The following is a 23562-nucleotide window of genomic DNA, read 5'->3' on the forward strand; positions in this document are numbered from 1 at the left end:
TCCCTAAAAAATGAAAATTTAAAAGTTTAAATACATGCCCTATATTTTTTAAAAGAGGGGGGGGGGAGGAACGAAGGTAAACTGAGCCAGTCAATCCTCTAGTCTTTTTATCAGCATGGACAAAGTGTGCCATTGCTCACCGCCCACGTCTTCATCCAGGTTTCCTGCTTGTTAACATTTTCTAAAATCAGAGAAGACAAAGGGAAAAAGAAAGTTCAATGGGAGCAGAATCCGAGGCCATGCCCTGTTTCTCAGCTTTTGAGCTGTCCTCTCTCATTAAGGACGTGTCCTTCCAAAAGAAAGGCATTCTGTTTCCAGCCCACACAGACCTAAACTTTTTCTCATCACGTGCCTGGTCAGAGCCAGTCGGCAGCCCTGTAAGGCGATCACCAGGGACAGCCTCCAGACCCACCCGAGTGAGCTGGGTGACTGGGAGGTTAGCCTGCAGACTTACAGCTATGCATCAGCCACAAAACACAGAAACACCCCAGGCTGGACCTGTGACTTGGAGACAGGGACGCTTGGGAACAGCCCCTCTGCAGAGGTGAGCAGAGGACTGTTGGGAGGCGGCTATTTGAGGAGGCCAGGCAGGATATATCTAAGTCCCCCTTGGCCATCAGTCTGCCCTCTCCCCTCCTCCGCAGGTGAAGTGTGCCTGGACTTTCCCCTACCTGTTCCTCAAGGAGCCAGCACCACCTGCCGGGTGTCTGCACCTTCTGTCTCCTCCATAATGTTGCTTCTCTCCAAACTGACACAGTTCTAATGAACTGGGTCCACTTCTAAAGCCCTTGGATGGAATGGTTCCCAAAGGGGAAGTGAAACTGGAAGAGATGGCTGGGAGGCAACTCATCCTAGGACTGGGATGAACTGCCACATTCTTAAGTCTCTGGAAGGGCATGCGGGCTGGGAGCTGGGACAACATACAATGGCTTCAGGTTTCAGACCATCAGTGTGCCCAGTTGTCCTAGAAGGTCACCCACCAAAGCTAGCAGTGAAGTGGTTTTGCTGGGTGGCCTCTACCCTAGAGGCCGTTGGTGCTTACGATGGCCAAGAGAAGATGCTGAGGTGTGTGGGATGCTGTCAGTTTTGTTTGTAATTCCAAACAGACAGATGTCTCTGGCTATAAGGCAGAGAGATCAAGTCAATTTGATAAAATAAATGCAAGGAGGGTGTCCTTCTGCCTCTACCAAGCAAGTCACTAGCAGGAAGGAATGACAGACAAGTGTTCAGTCACAGGCTCTCAGCACATTCTGGAAGGAAAACAAAACAAAACACACAATACTTTTCTTGTTTTGGGGCTCTGTATTTATTTATTCAGCAAGCACTTCCTGAATGTGGGCTACATGCCCAGCTTGTGTTTGATGATTTAATACCACTGTAAACACAACAGGCGTGCACTGTGATTTGTTTGTTTGTTTGTTTGTTTGTTTGTTTGTTTGTTTTTCAAGACAGGGTTTTTCTGTGTAGCCCTGGCTGTCCTGAAACTCACTCTGTAGACCAGACTGGCCTCGAACTCAGAAATCCGCCTGCCTCTGCCTCCCAAGTGCTGGGATTAAAGGTGTGTGCCACCATTGCGCACTGTGATTTTTTAAAAAAAATTTTTTTTACAAGGGATATAACCCAGGGCCTTCCCAGTGCAAGTCCTGTGCTTTCCCAACAAGCTACACCCATCTGTCTTGTTTTTGTTTAACTTTGAGACAAGATTTTGCCAAGTTGTCCAGGATGACTGTCAACTTGTCACATCCTGCTTCAGCATCCAAAGTAGCTGGGATTTCAGAAGAGCACAACCACACCCAGCTACCAGAAGCTCTTAAAGGATTGCAGCACCATGGGGAAGGGTCACTGCCCAAGGGCAGTCTCACCTCCTGGGGAGCCCTTCATCTCATTCAGCATCAGTATGAGCCCCTTTCCTTCTGCCTCTTTTTAAACCAGGGCCACTGATGCCCTTGTGAGCCTTCTGCAGAAGTGCTCATCTGGACTGCTGCTCCTGAGGCTGGTGGGCTCTTCTCCTAAGATGCAAACAGCCTGTGCAGATGCTAGGGGTGGGCAGAGTGTCATGATAGCTGCTGACTCTCATCTCCTAGCTTGATTTAGGTATAGGCCCACAGAGCGACCACCAGACTTCATACAGTTGCCCATAAATACAAAAGGCCTCGAAGCTTTTGAAAGCTGCTATGGTAGGAGATGGATCACCCAGTTTGTCTTGTAGGTAATCACAGCCTGGAAGAAAAGGACCTTGGGATATGGTATGCATCTTTATCTGTGAGAAACCTGGCTTCTCACCCTTATATTCTGTCACCCAAGAAAAAGAGACAGTGATGTGACTCTTGGGATTATGTCCTTTTACCCAAAGTCAAAGGAACTTATCCCTTCCCTGTGCCTTGGGACAATGCCATCATGGCCTTAGATGGCATCACTCCTAGCACAGCAGAAATGTATTGTTTTACTAAGCGCTTGAAACAAAATGTTAAGACACCTGGCTTCTGCCAGAGGCCTTTAGAGTTTAGAGTGAGTCATTTAAAAACATTATTTCTATAACAATGTGTGTATAGGTATACATGCCTGCTTGCGGGCAGGTCACTGTTACACCAGAAGAGAGCATCAGATCCCATTACAGATGGTTGTGAGTCACCATGTGGTTGCTGGGAATTGAACTCAGGACCTCTGGAAGAGCAGTCAGTGCTCTTAACCAATGAGCCATCTCTGCAGTCCTGTCTTACTATTCCTTTAAGACAGGATATCCACTCTAACTGGAAGCCAGTCTAGCTACTAGCAAGCCATGATCATGTTTCTGTCTGCCACAGCATAAAGCTTATTGGCCATGCCTGGATTTTCATGTGGCTTCTAGGGATTTGAACCTCTTGCTTAAGCTAGCCTGAAACTTTTCCAGTTCTCCCACTTCAGCCTCCTCGTGCTGAGACTGCAGACATGAAGCAATAAATGCCCACAAGTTGGTTGAGACTGCTTTTTGTTTGTTTGTTTGTTTGTTTGTTTGTTTTTGTCCTATAAGAGTAAGTTATTAGGCCAGGTGTGTTGGCAAACACCTATGATCCCAGCTTTCAGGATGCAAGTATGAGGTCATCCTGGGCGACACAGAGAGACCCTGTGGCAAAGACAAAGCAAGCTGGTCGTGGTACGACTCATCCTCTACTCACCTATGGCCCTGACGCTGAGTGGAGGCAGAGGAGTTGGTACAAAATAAGTAAGTCAGGGCTGGAGAGACAGCTCAGTGGGTCAGAGCACTCGCTGCCCTTGCAGAGGAGCTGGGCTTTACAGCACAGGGCAGCTCACAACTATAATTCCAGCTTCACTGGAATCCAACACTCTCTCCTGGCCTCCACAGACACTGTATTTACATATTAAAACAACCACACACCCGTGCACATACACATGCATAAAGAATTAAAAACAAAGCTAGGGGCTGGAGAGATGGCTCAGCGGTTAAGAGTGCCAACTGCTCTTCCAAAGGTCGTGAGTTCAAATCCCAGCAACCACATGGTGGCTCACAACCATCCGTAACGAGATATGACTCCCTCTTCTGGTGTGTCTGAAGACAGCTACAGTGTACTTACATATAATAAATAAATAAATCTTTAATAAATAAATAAATAAATCTTAAAAAAAAAAGAATTGAGAAACCATCAGCTACAAGCCAAGTTCAAAGTCAACTAGTGTGACAAGACACCCAGACTCTAAAAAATAAAAAAAAAAAATAAAATAAAATAAATAAATAAAGATAAAAATAAAGTTAGGCATGGTGGTGCATGCTTCTTTAATCTCAGCACTCGGGAGGAAGAGGCAGGCAGATCCCTAAGGTTGAAGCCAGCCTAGACTACAGTTCCAGGATGGCCAGGGCTACACAGAAAAATCCTGTCTCGGGGCTAGTGAGATGGCTCAGTGGGTAAGAGCACCCGACAGCTCTTAGCTCTTCCGAAGGTCCGGAGTTCAAATCCCAGCAACCACATGGTGGCTCACAACCATCTGTAATGATCTGACACCCTCTTCTGGAGTGTCTGAAGACAACGACAGTGTACTTACATATAATAAATAAATAAACAAATAAATAAATCTAAAAAAAAAAAAAGAAAAAGAAAAATCCTGTCTCAAAACCAACCAACCAATCAACCAAACAAACTTTTAAAAACATCATTAAAATAATATAAGATGGGGGGCTGGTGAGATGGCTCAGCGGGTAAGAGCACTGACTGCTCTTTCGAAGGTCCCGAGTTCAAATCCCAGCAACCACATGGTGGCTCACAACCATCTGTAATGAGATCTGATGCCCTCTTCTGGTGTGTCTGAAAACAGCTACAGTGTACTCACATATAATAAATAAATCTTTAAAAAAAATAATAATATAAGATGTTACAAAGAAGTAAAACTTAGCTGGGTGTGGTGGCGCACGCCTTTAATCCCAGCACTCGGGAGGCAGAGGCAGGCGGATTTCTGAGTTCGAGGCCAGCCTGGTCTACAAAGTGAGCTCCAGGACAGCCAGGGCTACACAGAGAAACCCTGTCTCGAAAAAAAATTATATATATATATAAACATAGGATCAGAGGTGAGGAGGATACAGAGGATACAACATCTGTCCCAATGTTAATTCTACCAAGCTATCTATACACTTGAGAGGTCTTCAAATTAGAGTATGTGAGCCACCATGTGGTTGCTGGGATTTGAACTCAGGACCTTCAGAAGAGCACTTGGTACTCTTAACCACTGAGCCATCTCTCCAGCCCCTCGAGTTTATTTATTTATTTATTTATTTATTTATTTATTTATTATATGTAAGTACACTGTAGCTGTCTTCAGACACTCCAGAAGAGGGCGCCAGATCTCATTACGGATGGTTGTGAGCCACCATGTGGTTGCTGGGATTTGAACTCTGGACCTTTGGAAGAGCAGTCGGGTGCTCTTACCCACTGAGCCATCTCACCAGCCCCTCAAGTATGTTTCTTAATCTCTTTCTTCACATTTAAAAGTTCTCATTGTAGTGATATAATAAAACATTTTAATATAAATAATACCCATCACAAAAGGACAATACACATACATAAGCCATGGTGAGAAGAAACTACCAAAAAAAAGAAAAAAGAAAAGAAAAGAAAACTACCAAACTAGACCACTCTGTGGGCAGAATGAAAGATTTATTGGGGCTCAGTCTGGGGCAGACAGAAGAGCAAAATGGTCCTAAGGCAAGCAGATTTTATATATGTCAGTCGGCAGGTTGGGGATCTGAGCTGGTACAGGCTGTCCAGATCTGGATCCCTTGCCTAAGACAGTTGACCTTTGGAGGAAGGATAGGGAGGTTCCTGAATGAATGAATAAGTGGTTCCTAGCAAACAAGGACCCCTTAAGAATTCTATTTTTCTAGCAAACTGAACCCTCCCTTTAGGCTTGTCTACCCAATGACAATCCTTCTGTTTAGCCAGCCAGGGTCCTTCTGTTTAGGTCAGTGTCCTCGGCACTGTCATTTGGGAAGGTAGACAGTTGGACCTGACAGGATATTCATCTTCCACAGAGAACACCCAGGAACCTTGAATCTCAAAGAAAATCTGGAAAAATTGGTCCACAGACAACCTCAATATGATACTGTCTCCATTCCACCCACCCTCAGCCTGTTCCTCTATCCTACATTTAGATTTTTGTTTTGTTTTGTTTTTGAAACAGGGTTTCTCTGTGTATCCCTGGCTGTCCTGGAACTCACTCTATAGGCCAGACTAGCCTTGAACTCAGATATCTGCCTGCCTCTGCCTCCCTAGTGTTAGAATTAAAGGTATGTGCCACCACTACCCAACTAATATGTAGATTCCTAAGGTGTAATTTATCTAAATTAGGTTTGATTGGGTTTTTTGTTTGTTGAAATAAGCCAGCACAGCTCCTACCATCTGCTTTCCACAGATCAATGCTGAAAAGTATTAAATTTGACAGCGCAAGCCAAGTTCCCTTTAAGGGAGAATCAGTTCATCATAATACCAGAGAGCTTAGGTTTGTTTGTTTGTTTGTTTGTTTGGGTTTTTTCTTTTTTTGGTTTTTTTCGAGACAGGGTTTCTCTGTATAGCCCTGGCTTTCCTGGAACTCACTCTGTAGACCAGGCTGGCCTCGAACTCAGAAATCTGCCTGCCTCTGCCTCCCAAGTGCTGGGATTAAAGGCCTGCGCCACCACACCCAGCCCTATTTATTTATTTTTTAACGTGTGCTTGGGCTTGTCCATGAAATGTGGGTGTGCATGAGAGCAGTGTCCGGTGCAGATCTCATCCTCTACCTTATCCGACACAGGGTTTCTCTTGTCATTCACAACTGTATGTATGCTCCAGGATAGCTGCAGTTGTATCTGGCTTTTACCTGGCTCTTCCTGCCTGTTTCCTGAGTGCTGGGATTAGAGACATTTGCCACCACACCCACTTTATGCAATACAAGCGATGGAAACCAGGGTTTCTGGCACTGGTTCCTCGAGCTACATCTGCAGCCCTGATTTGCAACATTGCTCAGACAAAATGATGACTATGCCAGAGAATCATGTGTTTGCTAGTATAACACACTTTAGTGCATGGTTCATGGCCAGCAGGTGATCTCCCTCAGAGCATCCGGTCTGTGACACTCGTTCCTGCCTTCATGCTAACCTGTACTTTGTCAGACAATATGAGCACCAGATTCAAGTTCTGCCACTCAATCTCTGTAGAACTTGAGTCAAACTTGGATCATCCCAGGACCTCTTATTTGATCCCTAGTCCATGTGATTTCCATGAAAAGAATTCGGATGATATGCACCGGCCTACAGAAGACAAAATTAACAGTAAAGCAAGACACTCTGGAGGAAGACAGAGTAGACTTGAACACTTTAAAGATGGAGAATAGACAATGCCAGAGAGAACACTGTGCCAGTGGACATCTTTAGGGGGTGCTTTATCTCTCTCTCTCTCTCTCTCTCTCTCTCTCTCTCTCTCTCTCTCTCTCCCTCTCTATTAAAGATTTATTTATGTTATGCATGAGAGTGCTCTATCTGCATGTACACCTGCAGGCCAGAATGGAGCATCAGAACTCACTATAGTGTTGTGAGCCATCATGGGGTTGCTGGGAATTGAACTCAGGACCGCTAGAAAAGCCGCCTGTGCTCTTTACTGCCATCTCTCTAGCCTCTTATCCTATTTCTTAAATTCCTTAGACAAGGCCTCTTCCAGGTGATTGACAGATCGGATTAACTCTTAAGGCAAAGAACAAGAATATTTGTTCCTTCACAGGAAGCTGCTGGCTAGATGATAATGTTGGGATCTTTCTCTTTTATTAATCCACTTATTTAGTGTGTATATGAGTGTCGGTGCGTGAATGTGTGTGTGTTGGGGGTCAGAGGGATAGGAATTGGTTCTCTCAGTTCAGCTTGCTTTGAGGCAAGCTCTCTCTTTTCTTTCTGTTATTGAACTTCCTGCTGAGTCTCCTATCTCTGCCCCTCATCTTCCCTCCAAATGCTGAGATTAAAGATTGGAGCCATCACGGTGGTTTCTTATTTTCACGTGGCTTTCATCAAACTCAGGTTTGAGCCTGCCTAGGGAATGCTGACCCCCTGAGCTGTCTCCTGGTCTGAGCTGTCTCCTGAGTCAGGAGCTTTTAGGCACTATCAAATGCCTCCTGTCCACGCAGGAGCTCGTGTCCACGCAGGGGCAAAGGTCAGGGTCCTGCTGTTTCAGGTGGAATCCACCCGGCAGACCTCTATGATAGTGTTCTCTTACCAGCTACCACACATGTACATCAGAACAAGGGCAGCCTAAGATGCGTTCCAGCTCTTAGATTAGGGAGACCTCTAAAGGTAGGGGGTAGGGGGGCTGGAGAGATGACTCAGCAGGTAAGGCCTCTAGCTGCACTTCCTTGTGCAGGAGCTCAGCAGCTCAGTTTCCATTACCCTCTTCAGGTGGCTCACAACCTCCTGTAACTTAAAGTTTCAGAGGATCTGATGTCCTCTTCTGGCCTCTAAGGGCACACACGGACACAACACATACACACATACTGAATTTTCAGACAGTGCTTCCCTACGTAGTCCCAGCTGGCCTGGAGCTCAGAGATGCATGCTGAGGCCTCCTGAGTGCTGCGATTAAAGGCAGACGCGCATCACCATACTTAGCCCAATTTTAATTTTTTTTTTTTTTTGAGACAGAGTTTCTCTGTGTAGCCCTGACTGTCCCAGACCTCACTCTGTACACCAGCTTGGCCTCAAATTCAGAGATCCTTCTGCCTCTGCCTCCTGAGAGCTGGGATTAAAGGTGTGTGCCATCACTGCTGGTAAAAAAAACATTAAAGGTAGAGAAAAATAATTTAGCCTTCAAAGAGGAAAGAAAGAAACATATTTTAAAAAGTGATCTTTTGCTGGGTGGTGGTGGCGCACGCCTTTAATCCCAGCACTTGGGAGGCAGAGGCAGGTGGATTTCTGAGTTCGAGGCCAGCCTGGTCTACAGAGTGAGTTCCAGGACAGCCAGAGCTATACAGAGAAACCCTGTCTCGAAAAAACCAAAACCAAAAAAAAAAAAAAAAGTGATCTTTTGGGGGACTGGAGAGATGGCTCAGTGGTTAAGAGCACTGACTGCTTTTCCAGAGGTCCTGAGTTCAAATCCCAGCAACTATATGTTGGCTCACAACCATCTGTGATGGGATCTGATACCCTCTTCTGGTGTGTCTGAAGACAGCTACAGTGTGCTCACATACATGAGATAAATAAATCTTTTTTAAAAAGAAAAATATAATTTAAAAAAGTGATCTTTTTGGCAATGTACCCCTTTAATCCTAGCACTTAGGAAACAGAGGCAGGAGGATCTCTGTGACTTCCAGGCCAGACAGAACTACATGGTTAGATCCTATATTTTAAAAAAACAGAATGGGTATAGAACTATCATTTTACGTATTTATAAATGTTACTAATTACCCTTGTCAAAATTACTAATTTGTACTGCTCTGTTGGCGAACAATGTGAGGCCATTTCTGTGTTTGAGGATCCTCTGCCTCCCTCCTCCTCTTGGGAGCACTCTCTGTGAAAACTTTGTCTACGCCAGGCAGGGAGGGGCTCAGGAGGCAAAATGCTTGACATACTTACCCTGACCTACCCCTCATCTTTGGGGATTCTGGTACCTCATGACCATCTCCAGAGACAGTTCATGGGCGTGTTATCATAACTCAAAGACAAACAGCACCTGGGGAATCCTCTTCAGCTCTCAAGAAATCACAGGTCAACAGATACACTTACTACTCACCGAGGCCGGGGCCTTCCCTTTGGCCTACAGTCGTATCTGGAGCAGAACCTAGGTAAGTTCCTAATCCCTTGATTTCAACAGCACCCAGTTCTCACAGCTCAGCCCTGCCTCTTAAATGGCCATGGCTGTGACAGGTCCAGGGTTGGGGTCTCATAGATCAACAGTATCCCAGAGAGTTGGCTCCTATCTAACTGTACCGTAAATGTTGTGATAACCTCTCCCCCGATCTGTCTCCTGGACTTTCCCCACACTCTTAGAACCTTGAGTCCTCTCAACTGATGGTTTCGACTTTGTTAGATTCTGTCCGTGAGAAGCCTTGGTGCTGGTTTCTGGGTGGGTTTATGTCACCAAACACAATGGTCTCCAGGTCCATCCATCCTTAGGACTTTTCTGGCCATTCTTTGTGTGGCCCAGTGCTATTCTGTTAGGTACCCCAGTTCTGATTTGTCCATTTGTTGTTGGTGAACAATTAAGTTGCCCCTTCCTCCCTCCCTTGTGATGTGATAATGAAGATTAAATTCAGGAAATTCGGGGCCTCCTAAGCAGGGGAAATGCTCTATCATTGAGCAACCCTGCACACCTCTCTTTATTTAAAAAAAAAAAAAGCCGGGCGTGGTGGCGCACGCCTTTAATCCCAGCACTTGGGAGGCAGAGGCAGGCGGATTTCTGAGTTCGAGGCCAGCCTGGTCTACAGAGTGAGTTCCAGGACAGCCAGGGCTATACAGAGAAACCCTGTCTTGAAAAACTAAAAAAAAAAAAAAAAAAAGACAGTTGGTTTTTTTTTTTTTCTAGACTAAAATCATTTTATTTTAACTCACAAATAAAACATCATACAGCTGGCTCAAGGAAGCCAAATATAGACAGCCCAACTCCACAAATTTCAGTGAACCTCAGAGCAGACAGGGCCCTCCCTGACCATTTAAACAATGGAGCTGTTAAGGACCAGAGGGTTCGTTCAGGTTTACACTTCCACTGCCCATCAGGTTCCTTTTTTTTTTTTGACACAGATTTTCTCTGAGTAACCCTGGCTGTTCTGAAACTCTGTAGACCAGGCTGGCTTCAAACTCAGAAATCCGCCTGCCCCTGCTGGAATTAAAGGCGTGCGCCACCACCTCCCAGCTGCCCATCAGGTTCTTAACCTGAAGGATCTAGCTCCTCAGAGCCTAGTTCCATTTCTCCATTTCTCCAGCTCTCATTTCTTAGGTTAACCCTGCGTTCAAAAGTCTACACTGCATTACCTAACCCCGGCAGAAGGCCCTGTGTGGGTGTGACTGTGTGGCCCCAGGACAAGTCCACAGCCATATGACTGCAACAGCTGCCATCCGGCCATACATCAGGGGAACCACCTGGGAAGAGAAGCTTTGGTTTCTGTGTGTCATCCTGAGTGTTCAATTGCTCAGCATCTGAATATTCTAAATTGTCAAAAGGATGTACTCACGTATGTGTATGACGTATGTAAGTGTGTCTGCACTCTGTGCCCCAGGGCATGAACTCACAAGTGCAGGTGTGCACATGTGCGCACCCATCAGGGGCCACAAGGCTTTAAATTCCTTGGAGCTGGGGTTACAGGTCTTTGGGGGATACCTGGTTCATTATATGCCTTCCAGGATCAAAACTCTAGGCTTCATGATTGTGCCATAAGCACTCTAACCACTGAGCTATCTCTCCAGCCCCTTCCCCTGCCCCCTTTTAATTATTCTTTATTTTGAGGCAGACATTGCTAAATATCCAAGTGTCTTTCACGTAGCTGGGATTCCCAGGTATGCAACACTATATTGACATCTACTCCGTTTCTCAGCAATTGTAAGCAGCAATTCAGTGGCCATGAGAGTATAGATATCCCAGGGTTCTGACATCATTAAATATACCCATTGGCTAATGCTGGATCACCTACCCCCCTGTGAATTCCAAATGCTGGGATTAAAGGCACAGCCTTCACACCTGATTGGTAGCTCCTTTATCTCTTCTGAGAAGTCCCATTTTATTTTATTTTTATTAGCATGCATGCAAAATTAGCATAGTTTCATTCACAATAAAATTTGCTGTTGTCCATCCTTCTCCCCCACCCCCTTCTTTCTCTTGCACCCCACAGCCTCCTTTCTGCCTCTTGTGCTCTGTGTTTCTCTGGTCCAGCTTCCTCTCTGGTGATCTCCTATCTGGTTCCAGGGCCTATGCCCACTCTCACATCCACACACACTCATGTGTAGGCATCCAAAGTTATAAGTGGCATCTGAGAGAATGTGCCCTTTCTCTCTGAGGCTGGATCACCTCGTGGTAAACCTTTCCAAATTCATCCATCTTTCTGCAAACTTCATAATTTCACTTTTTTTTTTCTTTAGGGCTGAACAACATTCCATCATGTGTAAGTACCATATTTTCATTATACAATCCGTGTTCTAGGTGTTGTGAATAAAGTAGCCATGAACATGGTCGTATAAGCATCTCTATGGCAGAGTTTGGTGGTTTGAATGCGAACAGTCCCCATGGGCTGGTATATTTGAAAGCTTGGTCCCCAGTCAGTGGAACTGTTTGGGAAGGATTAGGAGGCGTGGCCTTGTTGGAGGAGGCATGTCTCGGGGGGGGGGGCAATTTGCAGATCACATGTAAGCACTCAGATACTTCTCCAGCACTGACCCTGCCTGCCTTCTGCCACAGTCCCTCTCATAGTGATCCTGAATTAACCCCTCTGAAACTGTAAGCAAGCCCCCAAATTAAATATTTTATTTTAAAAGTTGCCTTGGGGGCCGGGCGTGGTGGAGGACGCCTTTAATCCCAGCATTTGGGAGGCAGAGGCAGGCAAATTTCTGAGTTTGAGGCAAGCCTGGTCTACAGAGTGAGTTCCAGGACAGCCAGGGCTACACAGAGAAACCTGCCTTAAAAAAACAAAAACAAACAAAAAAAGTTGCCTTGGTCTCCTCACAATAGTAGAATATAGAACCCTGTGGGTATATGCCAGGACAGCTGACTGGGTCATAGGCTCTTTCCATTTGGCTTTGTTTTGTTTGTTTGCTGGGATTAAAGGTGTGCATCAGCTGTGGTGAGAGGTCTATGTATAATGTCTGAGATATGTCGGTGCTGATTTCAGGGATGGCTGGGCTAGTCTCAATCCCTCTGTGAGTGTGCTGGGATCTCCTTCGCCTGGGTCTTTGCCAGCACTTATTATCTTTCAGATAAGAGACAGGCTTGCTAGATGTGGAACACACGGAGTCCCATCGCAGGGGAGATGCAAGCAGAAGAATTGGACTTCAAGGTCATCCTCAGCCACCATGATGAGGCTGAGATGACATAAGACAGGTCTCAAAGGCAAAAACAAGGAGCCGCTCTTCTTCTTCTTCTTTTTTTTTTTTTTTTTTGGTTTGAGACAGGGTTTCTCTGTGTAGCCCTAGCTGTCCTGGAACTCACTCTGTAGACCAGGCTGGCCTCAAACTCAGAAATCTGCCTGCCTCTGCCTCCCAAATGCTGGGATTAAAAGCGTGCGCCACCACTGCCTGGCAGGAGCCACTCTTCTAACATGAAGTGAAATACTATAATTTGTTTACTGATTCCCGCTTAAACTATTAAAAGTAAAGTGTATTTATTCTTTTACAGTTCCATATAGTGTCTTGGTCACACCCATCCACAAGTTCCTCCATTCATCTTTCTATTTGCTGTGAAGGGTTTTTTTTTTTTTAATATTTTACTTATGTGTATGTGTGTGCATGTGTGTGTGTGTGTGTGTGCATGTGTGTGTCAGTGCCCCTGTGGAGCTGGAGCTCACAGCAGTTATGATCCATGTGCTGTGGCACCAGGAACCAAACTAGTCCGCTGCACAAGCAGTGTTTGCTTTTTTTTTTTCAAAGATTTAATTTATTTATTTTATGTATATGAGTACACTGTAGCTGTACAGATGGTTGTGAGCTATCATTCGGTTGCTGGGAATTGAACACAGGACCTCTGCTTGCTCCGGCCCCACTTGCTCCAGGCCAAAGATTCATTTATTATTATATGTAAGTACAACATTGCTGTCTTCAGACACACCAGAAGAGGGCATCAGATCTCATTACAGATGGTTGTGAGCCAGCATGTGGTTGCTTGGATTTGAACGCAGGACCTTCAGAAGAGCAGTCGGTGCTCTTACCTGCTGAGCCATCTCTCCAGCCCCAGTATTTGCTTTTAATCAATGGGCCGCCTATCTCTCCTACTTCTTTTGACTGTCTTAAATTACATTTTATTCATTTCCTTATTTGGTGTGAGGGAATAGAGAGATAGAGATAGATAGCGTGAAAGTGTGCGCTGTTAGAGTCCCGAGATCAACTTTTAGAAGTCCATTCTTTTCTTGCACTATGTGGGTATGGATGATGACTGAACTTGGGTAGTCAGAGCCATCTCTCCTTTAGACCCTTGAACTTGCAATGGTCTTCCCTCCTCTGCTTCCTGAGACGTAGGAGCCACCACGTTTGGCTCATATGCCAGTTTTTATATACAGGGTTTCACATACAGGATTATGTTAGAGATAAAAAATCTGAAGATGTGCAATGGAGGCATGCATGTGGAAAACATCCGCTCACATAGAACAAATCAAAACAGTATAGAAAGAAGCACAATGGAGGCTCACGTGCAGTGCACACACTGTGTGTATAGGGAAACACCTGTACACGTAAAGCAAGCTTAAAAATAATATAAAGAAGTGCAAAGGAAAGCAAGCTTAAAAATAATACAAAGAGGGGCTGGAGAGATGGCTCAGTGGTTAAGAGCACTGACTGCTCTTCCAGAGGTCCTGAGTTCAAATCTTAAAATTATACTTATAATATATATTTATAATAATATAATTGTACTTATAATAGTATGTAAATATATTATAATTGTACTTATAATAGTAAGTAAATATAATATAATTGTACTTATAATAAATATGTTATACTTATAATAATATAATTGTACTTATAATAAATAAATCTTTAAAAAATAATAATAATACAAAGAAGTGAAAAGGAATCTTGATTTAATTCCCAGCTTCACGTTATCCAACGGGAACAGGAGGGTTAAAGTAGGATTGTCCAGGGCTGAGGCGACTGTCGACGCAGGTGAAAACACTTCCTACAGAAGCATGAGGACCTGAATGTGAACCCCCAGAACTCATGGGCAAGCAGGTGCATTGATATGAATCTGTCACTCCAGCACCTGAGATGGAGGCAGAGACAGGAGGACACAGCACAGTGGGGAACAGAGACTGCGTCTCAAGGTGGAAGGTTCAAAGGAACGCTGAGGTTGTCCTCTGACCTCACACATGCACCCACACTCACAGACACACCAAGGACACTAAACAAACAAACAAAAAAAAACTGGAGGGGCTGGCACAACGGCTCAACAGTTAAGAGCATTGGCTCTTCTTGCAGAGGACCTGGGTTTGGTTCCCAGCACCCACATGGCAGCTCACAATGATCCCTAGCTCCAGTTCCAGGGGTCCTTATACCCTCTTCTGAACTACATGGGCGTCAAGCACGCACATGGTACATATACTAACATGTATGCAAAACATACATGCACATAAAATAAATAAATCTAAAAAAAAAAAAAAAAACCAAAATAACAAAACCCCTGAATTTCAGTTGCACTCCATGGAAAGCTTCCAGAGAGGAGAACTGTGTCCCAGCCTCAATGGAACTGATCTGTATCCTGAGAGTATGCTGCATCTCCATGGAAACAGATGATGGCAAGAAGGACTATCTTTGATGGCAGTCGCCACATTCCCACAGCTGAATCAAAATACAGAGGTCTCCTATAGCTCAGGCTAACTACTCAGCCATGACTACAGCCCTTTAAATCTGATTAAAGCCCAGCCTCCCTTGTATACACTGAAACCCAGTCTGGGTCACTTGAGATGGTATACACATAGGGAATCCCAGTACTTTGTAGGCTGTATCCAGAGATTCTCAAGTTTGAAGCAATCCATCTAGGAGGAAACAGATCACTGTGAGCCTGGAGACTCGTGCCTCAGGACAAGGAGAACTTGGGCATTCAAGGACTTCCTGTCTTCCTCAGCAGTTTCTTAGTTCAGGTCCACCAGTTCCGTTAATTTATTATCACTGTTATCTTTAGAAGATTTGTTTTCGACTGGGCGTGGTGGCGCACACCTTTAATCCCAGCACTTGGGAGGCAGAGGCAGGTGGATTTCTGAGTTCGAGGCCAGCCTGGTCTACAAAGTGAGTTTCAGGACAGCCAAGGCTATACAGAGAAAAAAAAAAAAGTTCAAGGCTCAGCCATGTCTCCACCCCAGTTTTTAAGTTTTGAGACAGGATTTTACTATGTTTCCAGGCTGGCTTGGAATTCACTATGGAGACCAGACTTGATACTGACCCTCAAGTGTTGGGGTGACGAGAACACATCACTAGACTTCTACATTGGGTTTTTTGAAGCTGATTTTGGAAAGTGAGGGCATATGCACCTGAACTGAAAGTTTTCCTTCAGGTTCCTACCTCCAGAGGTTGCCTCAGCCCCCTGAACAGTGAGTTCTTCAGGAAAGTCTCCAGAAGGTGTGGAGGACTCTGGAAGGTCAAAGGCCACTTCTCACAGGCGAAGATAATGGTGTTGATTAGATAGTGAAGAATTTGGGGGAAGACTTTGACTTGTAAGGGAGGTTCCCTGTGTGGCCCTAGAAGCTTAAAGAACAAACCCTCCAAAAATATCCCAGCCTCTTCCCCATCCTGACCATGTTGGTCACTTCATACCACGTAACAGCACCAGAGAGAAAACCGTGAACCAGGGTTATGCTGCCAGCAACCATCCTGCATATGTGTAGATACCAGACACCACCCCCAACTCACCCCACCCAGCCCCACCAACTGGAAGTCTTTGCTTTGATATCTGGACATTTGGCTCCTCGACCCATGACAGCCAACAGGCTCAGCCCTCACATCCTGACCCTCCTCTCACCTCCCTCCCCCCCCCACCACACTTTTTCAGATCCCTGAAGAGCAAGAGTCCTGGTGGTCTGTGAAAGGAGTTTCTCTGACCTTAAGGATATGGAGCAAGGTGGAATCACAAGGACTTCTCAGGTGAACAAGGATAAAACAAACAAACAAGTGGTGATTTAAAGGAAAATGCTTGGGCTGGAGACGTGGTTCTGAAGGCCACGTGCTCCCCGAGTATGAGAGCCTGGATTGGGCTCCCAGCACTTGGGAGGTGAAGGCAGAAGGATCAGAAAGTCAAAGTCAAGTTTAATGCCGGCTTTAGCTGCTAAAACTCAGCCTCAAAACACAAAGTTCACAAACCCTTTCTAAGCCACGTAATGGGCAGATGCATCTGCCTCAGGCTTGGATCGAGGCTCCAGTTCTGGAGTGGTCACTAAAGAGAGTCCCAGGGGCTTCCTTGAGGTATAGATTATGACTCTGCCAGGTCCCACTACCAGCTCCTTCATCCCTGTCTGTCAGCTTCACTGAAGAACTTCTCAAGGGGCAAGGGCAACCAGGCCCAGCAGCCTCCCCCACCCCAGGCATCCTGCACACCATCTTCTGTCATAAGCTGCCCCATCTGCAACCCTAGGTCGAGCTGGGATCCAGATGCCTTGGGTCTTGCCTACTGTGGGGTCATTCACAGTGAGTTTCAACTGCTTCCAAACACCAAACGACAGGAACTCTCTCACTTCTCCAGTCTCAGCAATCTGCAGGTGGGCCAGAGAAGTAGCTGCTCAACACCCATCTAGAGCAGAGCAAGAGAAACCAAGCATGACGTCTAAAAGAATGCAGCTAAGTATCATCGTCAGAAAGGGAAAAATCCGCTGGAGAGATGGCTCAGCAGTTAAGAGCACTGACTGCTCTTCCAGAGGTCCTGAGTTCAATTCCCAGCAACCACACGGTGGCTCACAACCATCTGTAATGGAATCTGACGCCCTCTTCTGGTGTGTCTGAAGACAGCTACAGAGTACTCGTCATATATATAACATAAAGGATAAAAATCTGAGAGAGAGGGCTGGTGAGATGGCTCAGTGGGTAAGAGCACCCGACTGCTCTTCCGAAGGTCCAGAGTTCAAATCCCAGCAACCACATGGTGGCTCACAACCATCTGTAACGAGATCTGGCGCCCTCTTCTGGAGTGTCTGAAGACAGCTACAGTGTACTTACATATAATAAATAAATCTTAAAAAAATATATATTAAAAATCTGAGAGAGAGAGGGAGAGAGAGAGAGACAGAGAGACAGAGAGAGAAACGGAGAGAGAGAGAGAGAGAGAGAGAAAGAGAGAGAGAGATTAGAAGTTGGATCCTGGTCCCAGCTCTCCACTTTCTTTTCTTTTCTTTTTTCTTTTTTTTTTTAAGATTTATTTATTTATTATATGTAAGTACACTGTAGCTATCTTCAGACACACAGGAAGAGGGCATCAGATCTCATTACGGATGGTTGTGATCCACCATGTGGTTGCTGGAATTTGAACTCAGGACCTTCGGAAGAGCAGTCAGTGCTCTTAACCGATGAGCCATCTCTCCAGCCCCCAACTCTCCACTTTCTATCCTAAGGAGGTGACAAAAGTCTTCCTTTGTCTACGCTCCTTCTGCTCTTTATGCTCCTTCTGTTTGTCCTACTTTGGGCTAGGAGACCTGAAATCCCTGGAGCAGGATATGGCCCCAGGCGACACGGTGAGCTCTGGGTTAATGGTGGGTTGGTCTGGGCTGGTCTGCAGATCTTGTAAATCAGACAATGCCAAGAGTGCATATCAGAGATAAAGATAAGGAAAAAGAATTAAGAGAATTGCTACCTAGTTCTCAGTTACAGTTTGTGTGTGTGTGTGTCTGTCTGTCTGTCTGTCTGTCTACAGCTGAAGTGTTGTGTTGTCGCCAGTCACTTTTCACCTTATTATTATGTAGCTTGGTTGCCTCCCAGTGTTGTAATAAAAAATTAAAGGCACACACCACCATGTTAGACTATTCATTCACCTTAGTCTTTGAGACAGGATCTCTTACTGAACCTGGAGTTTTCTGATTTAGCTCCACTGGCTGACTCGCCAATGAGCCCCAGGCATCATTTTGTCTCTATCCCAGGACTGGACGATAGCCATGTACCAGCACACCTGAATCCAAATAAATAAAAAGGATTCAAAGTGTCTTCCTCTGAACAACTTGTCTCCCTGACTCCTGAGTTACAGGAGTCTAGGTGACAGGCATCTGGGCCCTGAGGGCTCTGCAGTAGCGTGCCCTAGTTGTCCTAGCTGTGATACCTCCCCAAGAACTGTGGCTCTAAGAGCCATCAGAGGCACTTATGTACTCCTAACTGAATAGAGTAGAAGCAGCAAGAAGTGCTGTAAAGAAGAGCGGGGTGAGTTGGAAACTGAACCTCTGTCCCCTGCAAGAGCAACCAGTGCTCTCAACTGCTGAGCCTTCTCTCTCGCCCCACATCACTTCTGTATGAAGCTCTGCCTTCTGCGTAGGGAGACCTCACACTCTTCTCTACCTCTTTCCTCACCCTTCCTTTCTGCATTTCCCTAGCTATTTGCTGCTAATTTGTTTCCCCAGTATAAATTTTAGGATCCGTTTGTCTGGTGCCAGCCTTGACTTCCTCCCCTCTCCCCTTTTTAGCTGCATGTGGTAAAGACTCCCAAACCTGTACTTTTATCTTCCAGATGGCAGGACACATGGAAAATCCAAGAGGCCATGAGAAGTCCAACCAGGTAAACACCTGCCATCCCACTGTGCTGGTTAGGAGTCCATACTCTCCTGTTCCCCTTTGTTCTTGGAGACATGGTCTGTCTACACGGCCTTAGCTTTCCTGGAACTCACTATGTAGAGCAGGCTGGCTTAGAACTCACCCCTTTGCCAAGAGGTCCAATGACACACACATGGCACAGCTGTTAAAAGCCTTTCCTATCCATCGCCATCTGGGCAGCAACATTGCTCAACAATTTTGCTGTGGTTGGGACAATCCTCTTCCCTCCCCCAACCTAGAGTCTGGTCTTCATAAGCACACCCAGATAGAAGCCAAGAACCTCGGTAGGGAAGGACCTTCCTGCTCCGAGCAGGAGTCTGACTGGCCTGACGTTCTCAGCTCTTACAGGAGGGACACATCTGGGGCTCTATGAGGAACACAACGCTCATCCAGGGCTCTGGGCTGCTCCTGCTGTTGGTCTTCTGGAACTCAGTCACATGGTGAGTGGGTTCCCTCCAGACCTATGGGGTGAGAGGCGCTGCGGCATGAAAGAGCTGCCTTCTCGGGCTTCTCCCAGAATCTTTGTTGTTGTTGTTGTTGTTTTGTTTTTCGAGGCAGGGTTTCTCTATGTAGCCCTGGCTGTCCTGGAACTCACTCTGTTGACCAGACTGGCCCCGAACTCAGAAATTCGCCTGCCTCTGCCTCCTGAGTGCTGGGATTAAAGGTGTGCGCCACCACTGCCTGGTCTCTCCCAGAATCTTGAATGATTTTCCTTCCAAGGCATCTTCAAAGATTTTGGGATGCTTCCGGCTACTTTTGCCAGACCCAGTGGGAGAATCTGCTGTCTACGTTTGAAGGCTATGAGTGGATCCTGTACCATATAGGTGAGGTTCCAGCCAGAGGGCTGTGTTGGGGTCCATATTTGTTCTTTTCCCACACCATTTATTATTATTATTATTATTATTATTATTATTATATGTCATGTGCATGTGAAGGGCAGGCATAAGCTTACTATAGCATGCATGTGGTGGCCAGAGGACAACATGCAGAAGTTGGTTCTCTCCTTCCACCATGTGGTCCTGGGAATTGAACTCAGGCTGCCAGGCTTGGCTGCAAGCACCTTGACCTACTGCTCTATGCTATGGGACCAATCTGCTCTTTGTAGTTTTGCTTTTTTTTTTTTTTTCAAGACAGGTTCTTATTATGTAGTCCTGGCTACCCTGGAACTCAGAGATCGTCCTATCTCTGCCTCTTTGACTTAGGATTATAGCATGCACCACTACTTGCCCAACCTGCTGGGTTTTTATTGAATACTTGTATCCATCTTGCCACATGAGCAAGGGTTTAATATTTCAATTTGCCAAGTCTTTCCTGTCACATGAAAGACTTCTCATCTCCAACTAGCAGACAGTTAGGCTTCTCTAAATGTTTCCTTGTATTGGAAAAATACTATTCATATACTTTATGGGTATGTGTCCCTGCGCTTATGTCTGTGCACCATGTTCATACAGGAGCTGGGAGGTCAGAAGAGGGTATTGTTTTCCCTGAAACTAGAGTTACAAATGGTTGTGAACCACCACGTGGGGCTGGGAATCAACCCCAGGTCTCTGAAAGAGCAGTCAATGGTCTCAGCTGCTGAGCATTCTCTCTCTAGCCCTTAGGTTTTCTTGTGTTTTTTAATCTGTATTTTTATTTATTTATTTATTTATTTAGAGGCAGGGTTTCTCTGTGTAGGGTTTTTTTTTTTTTTTTTTTGAGACAGGGTTTCTCTGTATAGTTCTGGCTGTCCTGGAACTCACTTTGTAGACCAGACTGGCCTCAAACTCAGAAATTCGCCTGCCTCTGCCTCCCAAGTGCTGGAATTACAGGTGTGCAGCACCGCCACACCATTTTATTATTATTAATTCCTCAGAATTTTCAATCCAATAAGAGGTCACTGTGCAGTTAGTTAACACCACTGTGACCCTTGAGTGACTGCCATAGGTCATCCAAGGACATGGAAGCAGGATGTGATACAAAGAGCCAAATGAAGTGTATCTCCTTAGGTATTTTCTTTTTATTATTATTATTGTTGTTATTGCTGTTTGTTTGTTTTTTCGAGACAGGGTTTCTCTGTGTAGCCCTGGCTGTCCTGGCACTCACTTTGTAGACCAGGCTGGCCTCAAACTCAGAAATTCGCTTGCCTCTGCCAACCAAGTGCTGGGATTAAAGGCGTGCACCACCATGCCCAGCTTCTGTTTTCCTTCTTACTGGTATAAAACTTCCTGTATCTCAGGATGTCCAAGAATGGGCTGTGTGGCTGAGATGACCATTAAATGTCTGAGTCTCCTGCCTCTGCTCAGTATTTTCTAAGATGTTTTCTGGAGTATGGGCACTGGGAAGTGACAGACGGGGTGGTCAGGTGCTGTCAGCAGCCAAGTAGGAACACTTGTGAGAGGAAAGGGAAGTGTTACCACTCACTACTTGTGCTGAGAGGGTCCATGGGCAACACCTGTTATCCCAGCAGGTGGCTGAGGCAGGAGGATTGCCATGAGTCTGGTGGTCGATCTAGACTATTCATTGAGTTTCAAACTGGCCTGGGAGAGAGTGAGACCCTGTCTCAAAACAAGTCAAAAACTACCCCAAACCTCAGGTATGGTGGTACATACCTTTAATCCCAGGATTTGAGAGGCAGAGGCAGTGGGCAATATAGCGTGAGTTCAAGGCAGCCTGGTCTACATAGCCAGCCAGGACTACACACACACACACACACACACACACACACACATATGGAGGGTAGAAGGGGGACAAAGACAGACAGCTGGGTGGTGGTGGCACATGCCTTTAGTCCCAGCACTTGGGAGGCAGAGGGAGGCAGACTCCTGAGTTCGAGGCCAGCCTGGTCTACAGAGTGAGTTCCAGGACAGTCAGGGATACACAGAGAAACTCTGTCTTGGAAAAAAAAAAACAAAAAACAAACAAATAAGACAGAGACAGACAGACAGATAAGACAGGACAAATACAGACACTTAGTGACTTGTCCAGGACTTGAAACAGTGAGTCACCAGATCCATGCACCTGTTCGTTCCTTCCTGGTGAGCCACTGTGGAGCCTGAGGCTTCTGTGAGTCCCTCTGCTCTCTGCCTCAGGTGTTATCCTCGTGCCGGGGCTGTGCTTCTGGGGCTTCAGTGGCCTTCTACTGCTGGTGGACACAACAGAAAAACCCACCTTCATCTCCCGCTACCGCATCCAACATGGCAAGAATGAGCCGGTAAGTGACACTGCATTTCTTAGTGCTAGGAAGGCAGGGACCAACATCAGGGCAAGTCAAAGACTTATCATTAAAGTGATCGGAGGTGACCTGAATTCAGAAGGTAAGAGAAGGGAGCCAGGGGTATATGAGGTTGGTTGAGAGCTTGTCTATCCCAAAAAAGCCCTGGGTTCCATCTCTAACGAACATGTGAGGGTGCGCAGCTGTAATCTAAGCACTCTGCAAGTGGAGGCAGGAGGATTAGAAGTTCAAGGTTATCCTTGGCTGCACAGGAAGTTTGAATGTAGCCTGGGCTACATGAGGCCCTGTCTAAAAGAAGGGACCAGAGATGGTTCAGCAGGTATGGGCAATTGCAGCCAAGTCGAAAGACCTGAGTTTGATCCCCAGAACCCACACAGTAGAAACTCTACTCTGATCTCCAGATGCACACCAGGGCACAAAGGTAAGGAACCTTCACACACACACACACACACACACACACACACACACACACACACACCGGGGCGGGGAGGAGAGAATAAAAATAAAAGAAAAAAAGAAATTAAAAGGCTATTCAGCCAGTGGCCAGTCTAGAACAATGTATGTACTGACTGGCCTCCAGATTCCCACCCCAGGCTGCCCCATGACAGATCAGGAAGAGAAATAACTGCCTCAGCCTGGACTTGGCTGTCTCAGGGACAGCAGCATGTTATCGATAGCACTGAGACCACGGATCTGAAACCAGACATCCTCTGTCCCAAGGGAAGCACCCCCACTGTGCCAGGTGTAGTTATGTTTAGCAGAGCTCTCCCTCTCTCTCTCTCTCTCTCTCTCTCTCACACACACACACACACACACACACACACACACACACACTCTCCACCCCCCACCCCCCACAGGGTTCTCTGTAGCACTGGTTGTTGTAGAACTCATTCTGTAGACCAGGCTGGCCCGAACTCACAGAGATCCATCTGCCTCTGCTCCCCAGTGCTGGCTGGGGTTAAAGGAGAATGCCCTTAGTCACCCAGTGTAACCAGTAGTGTGTGCCGTCAGGACAACCCAGTAAGGCAGGCACAGGGCTGGCTTCTGAGCAGCCCCATGTGCTTACTCGTAGGGATTGAATCAGCACAGTGCAGCCTGAACTTGCCTTCCTCTGACAACCTGCAGAGACAACCTTCCCTTACACAACAGGGCAGAGGCTGATTCTGAAAACAAGCTATTCTATAACCCCACCCAAACCCTCTCCTGACAATCAGCTCCAAACCTGCCCTGGTGCCTGCATGAGTCACCTCTGCTCTCAAAGCTGTCAGCCTAGCCTGGCACAAAGGCAGAATGGGGAAAAAAGGAGTCCTGATGGAGTCCTCTGAGATGATCCTCTCCTGAGATGACAGCTACCAGTTGGGAGGGCTTCCTCCTGCCTACCCTGAAAGAACACAGACTGGAGGTCTTTATGTCAGTGTTTGGCCTGTAAGACCTTTTTCATCTG

General features: G+C 46.1%; 1 protein-coding gene across 3 annotated transcripts in view; it reads left to right on the forward strand.

Annotated features, from left to right (window-relative positions):
- Window positions 1–290: 290 nt before the first annotated feature.
- Faxdc2 (fatty acid hydroxylase domain containing 2) overlaps window positions 291–23562 on the forward strand; it is a 28647-nt gene continuing 5375 nt past the window's right edge. The window contains exons 1-4 of one of the 3 annotated variants that reach the window (XM_085829291.1): window positions 291–544; window positions 19256–19347; window positions 19628–19731; window positions 21976–22097. In XM_085829291.1, the coding sequence (XP_085685417.1) occupies window positions 19277–19347; window positions 19628–19731; window positions 21976–22097 (297 nt within the window). In that variant the 5' untranslated portion in view covers window positions 291–544; window positions 19256–19276. Of the gene's footprint in view, window positions 545–18824; window positions 18873–19255; window positions 19348–19627; window positions 19732–21975; window positions 22098–23562 lie in introns of those variants that run through there. The other 2 variants (XM_021175914.2, XM_085829290.1) reach the window with 2 other exon arrangements.

Source organism: Mus caroli, unplaced genomic scaffold, assembly GCF_978045245.1.
Source record: "Mus caroli unplaced genomic scaffold, Mus_caroli_1 scaffold_13, whole genome shotgun sequence".
NCBI lineage: Eukaryota > Metazoa > Chordata > Mammalia > Rodentia > Muridae > Mus > Mus caroli.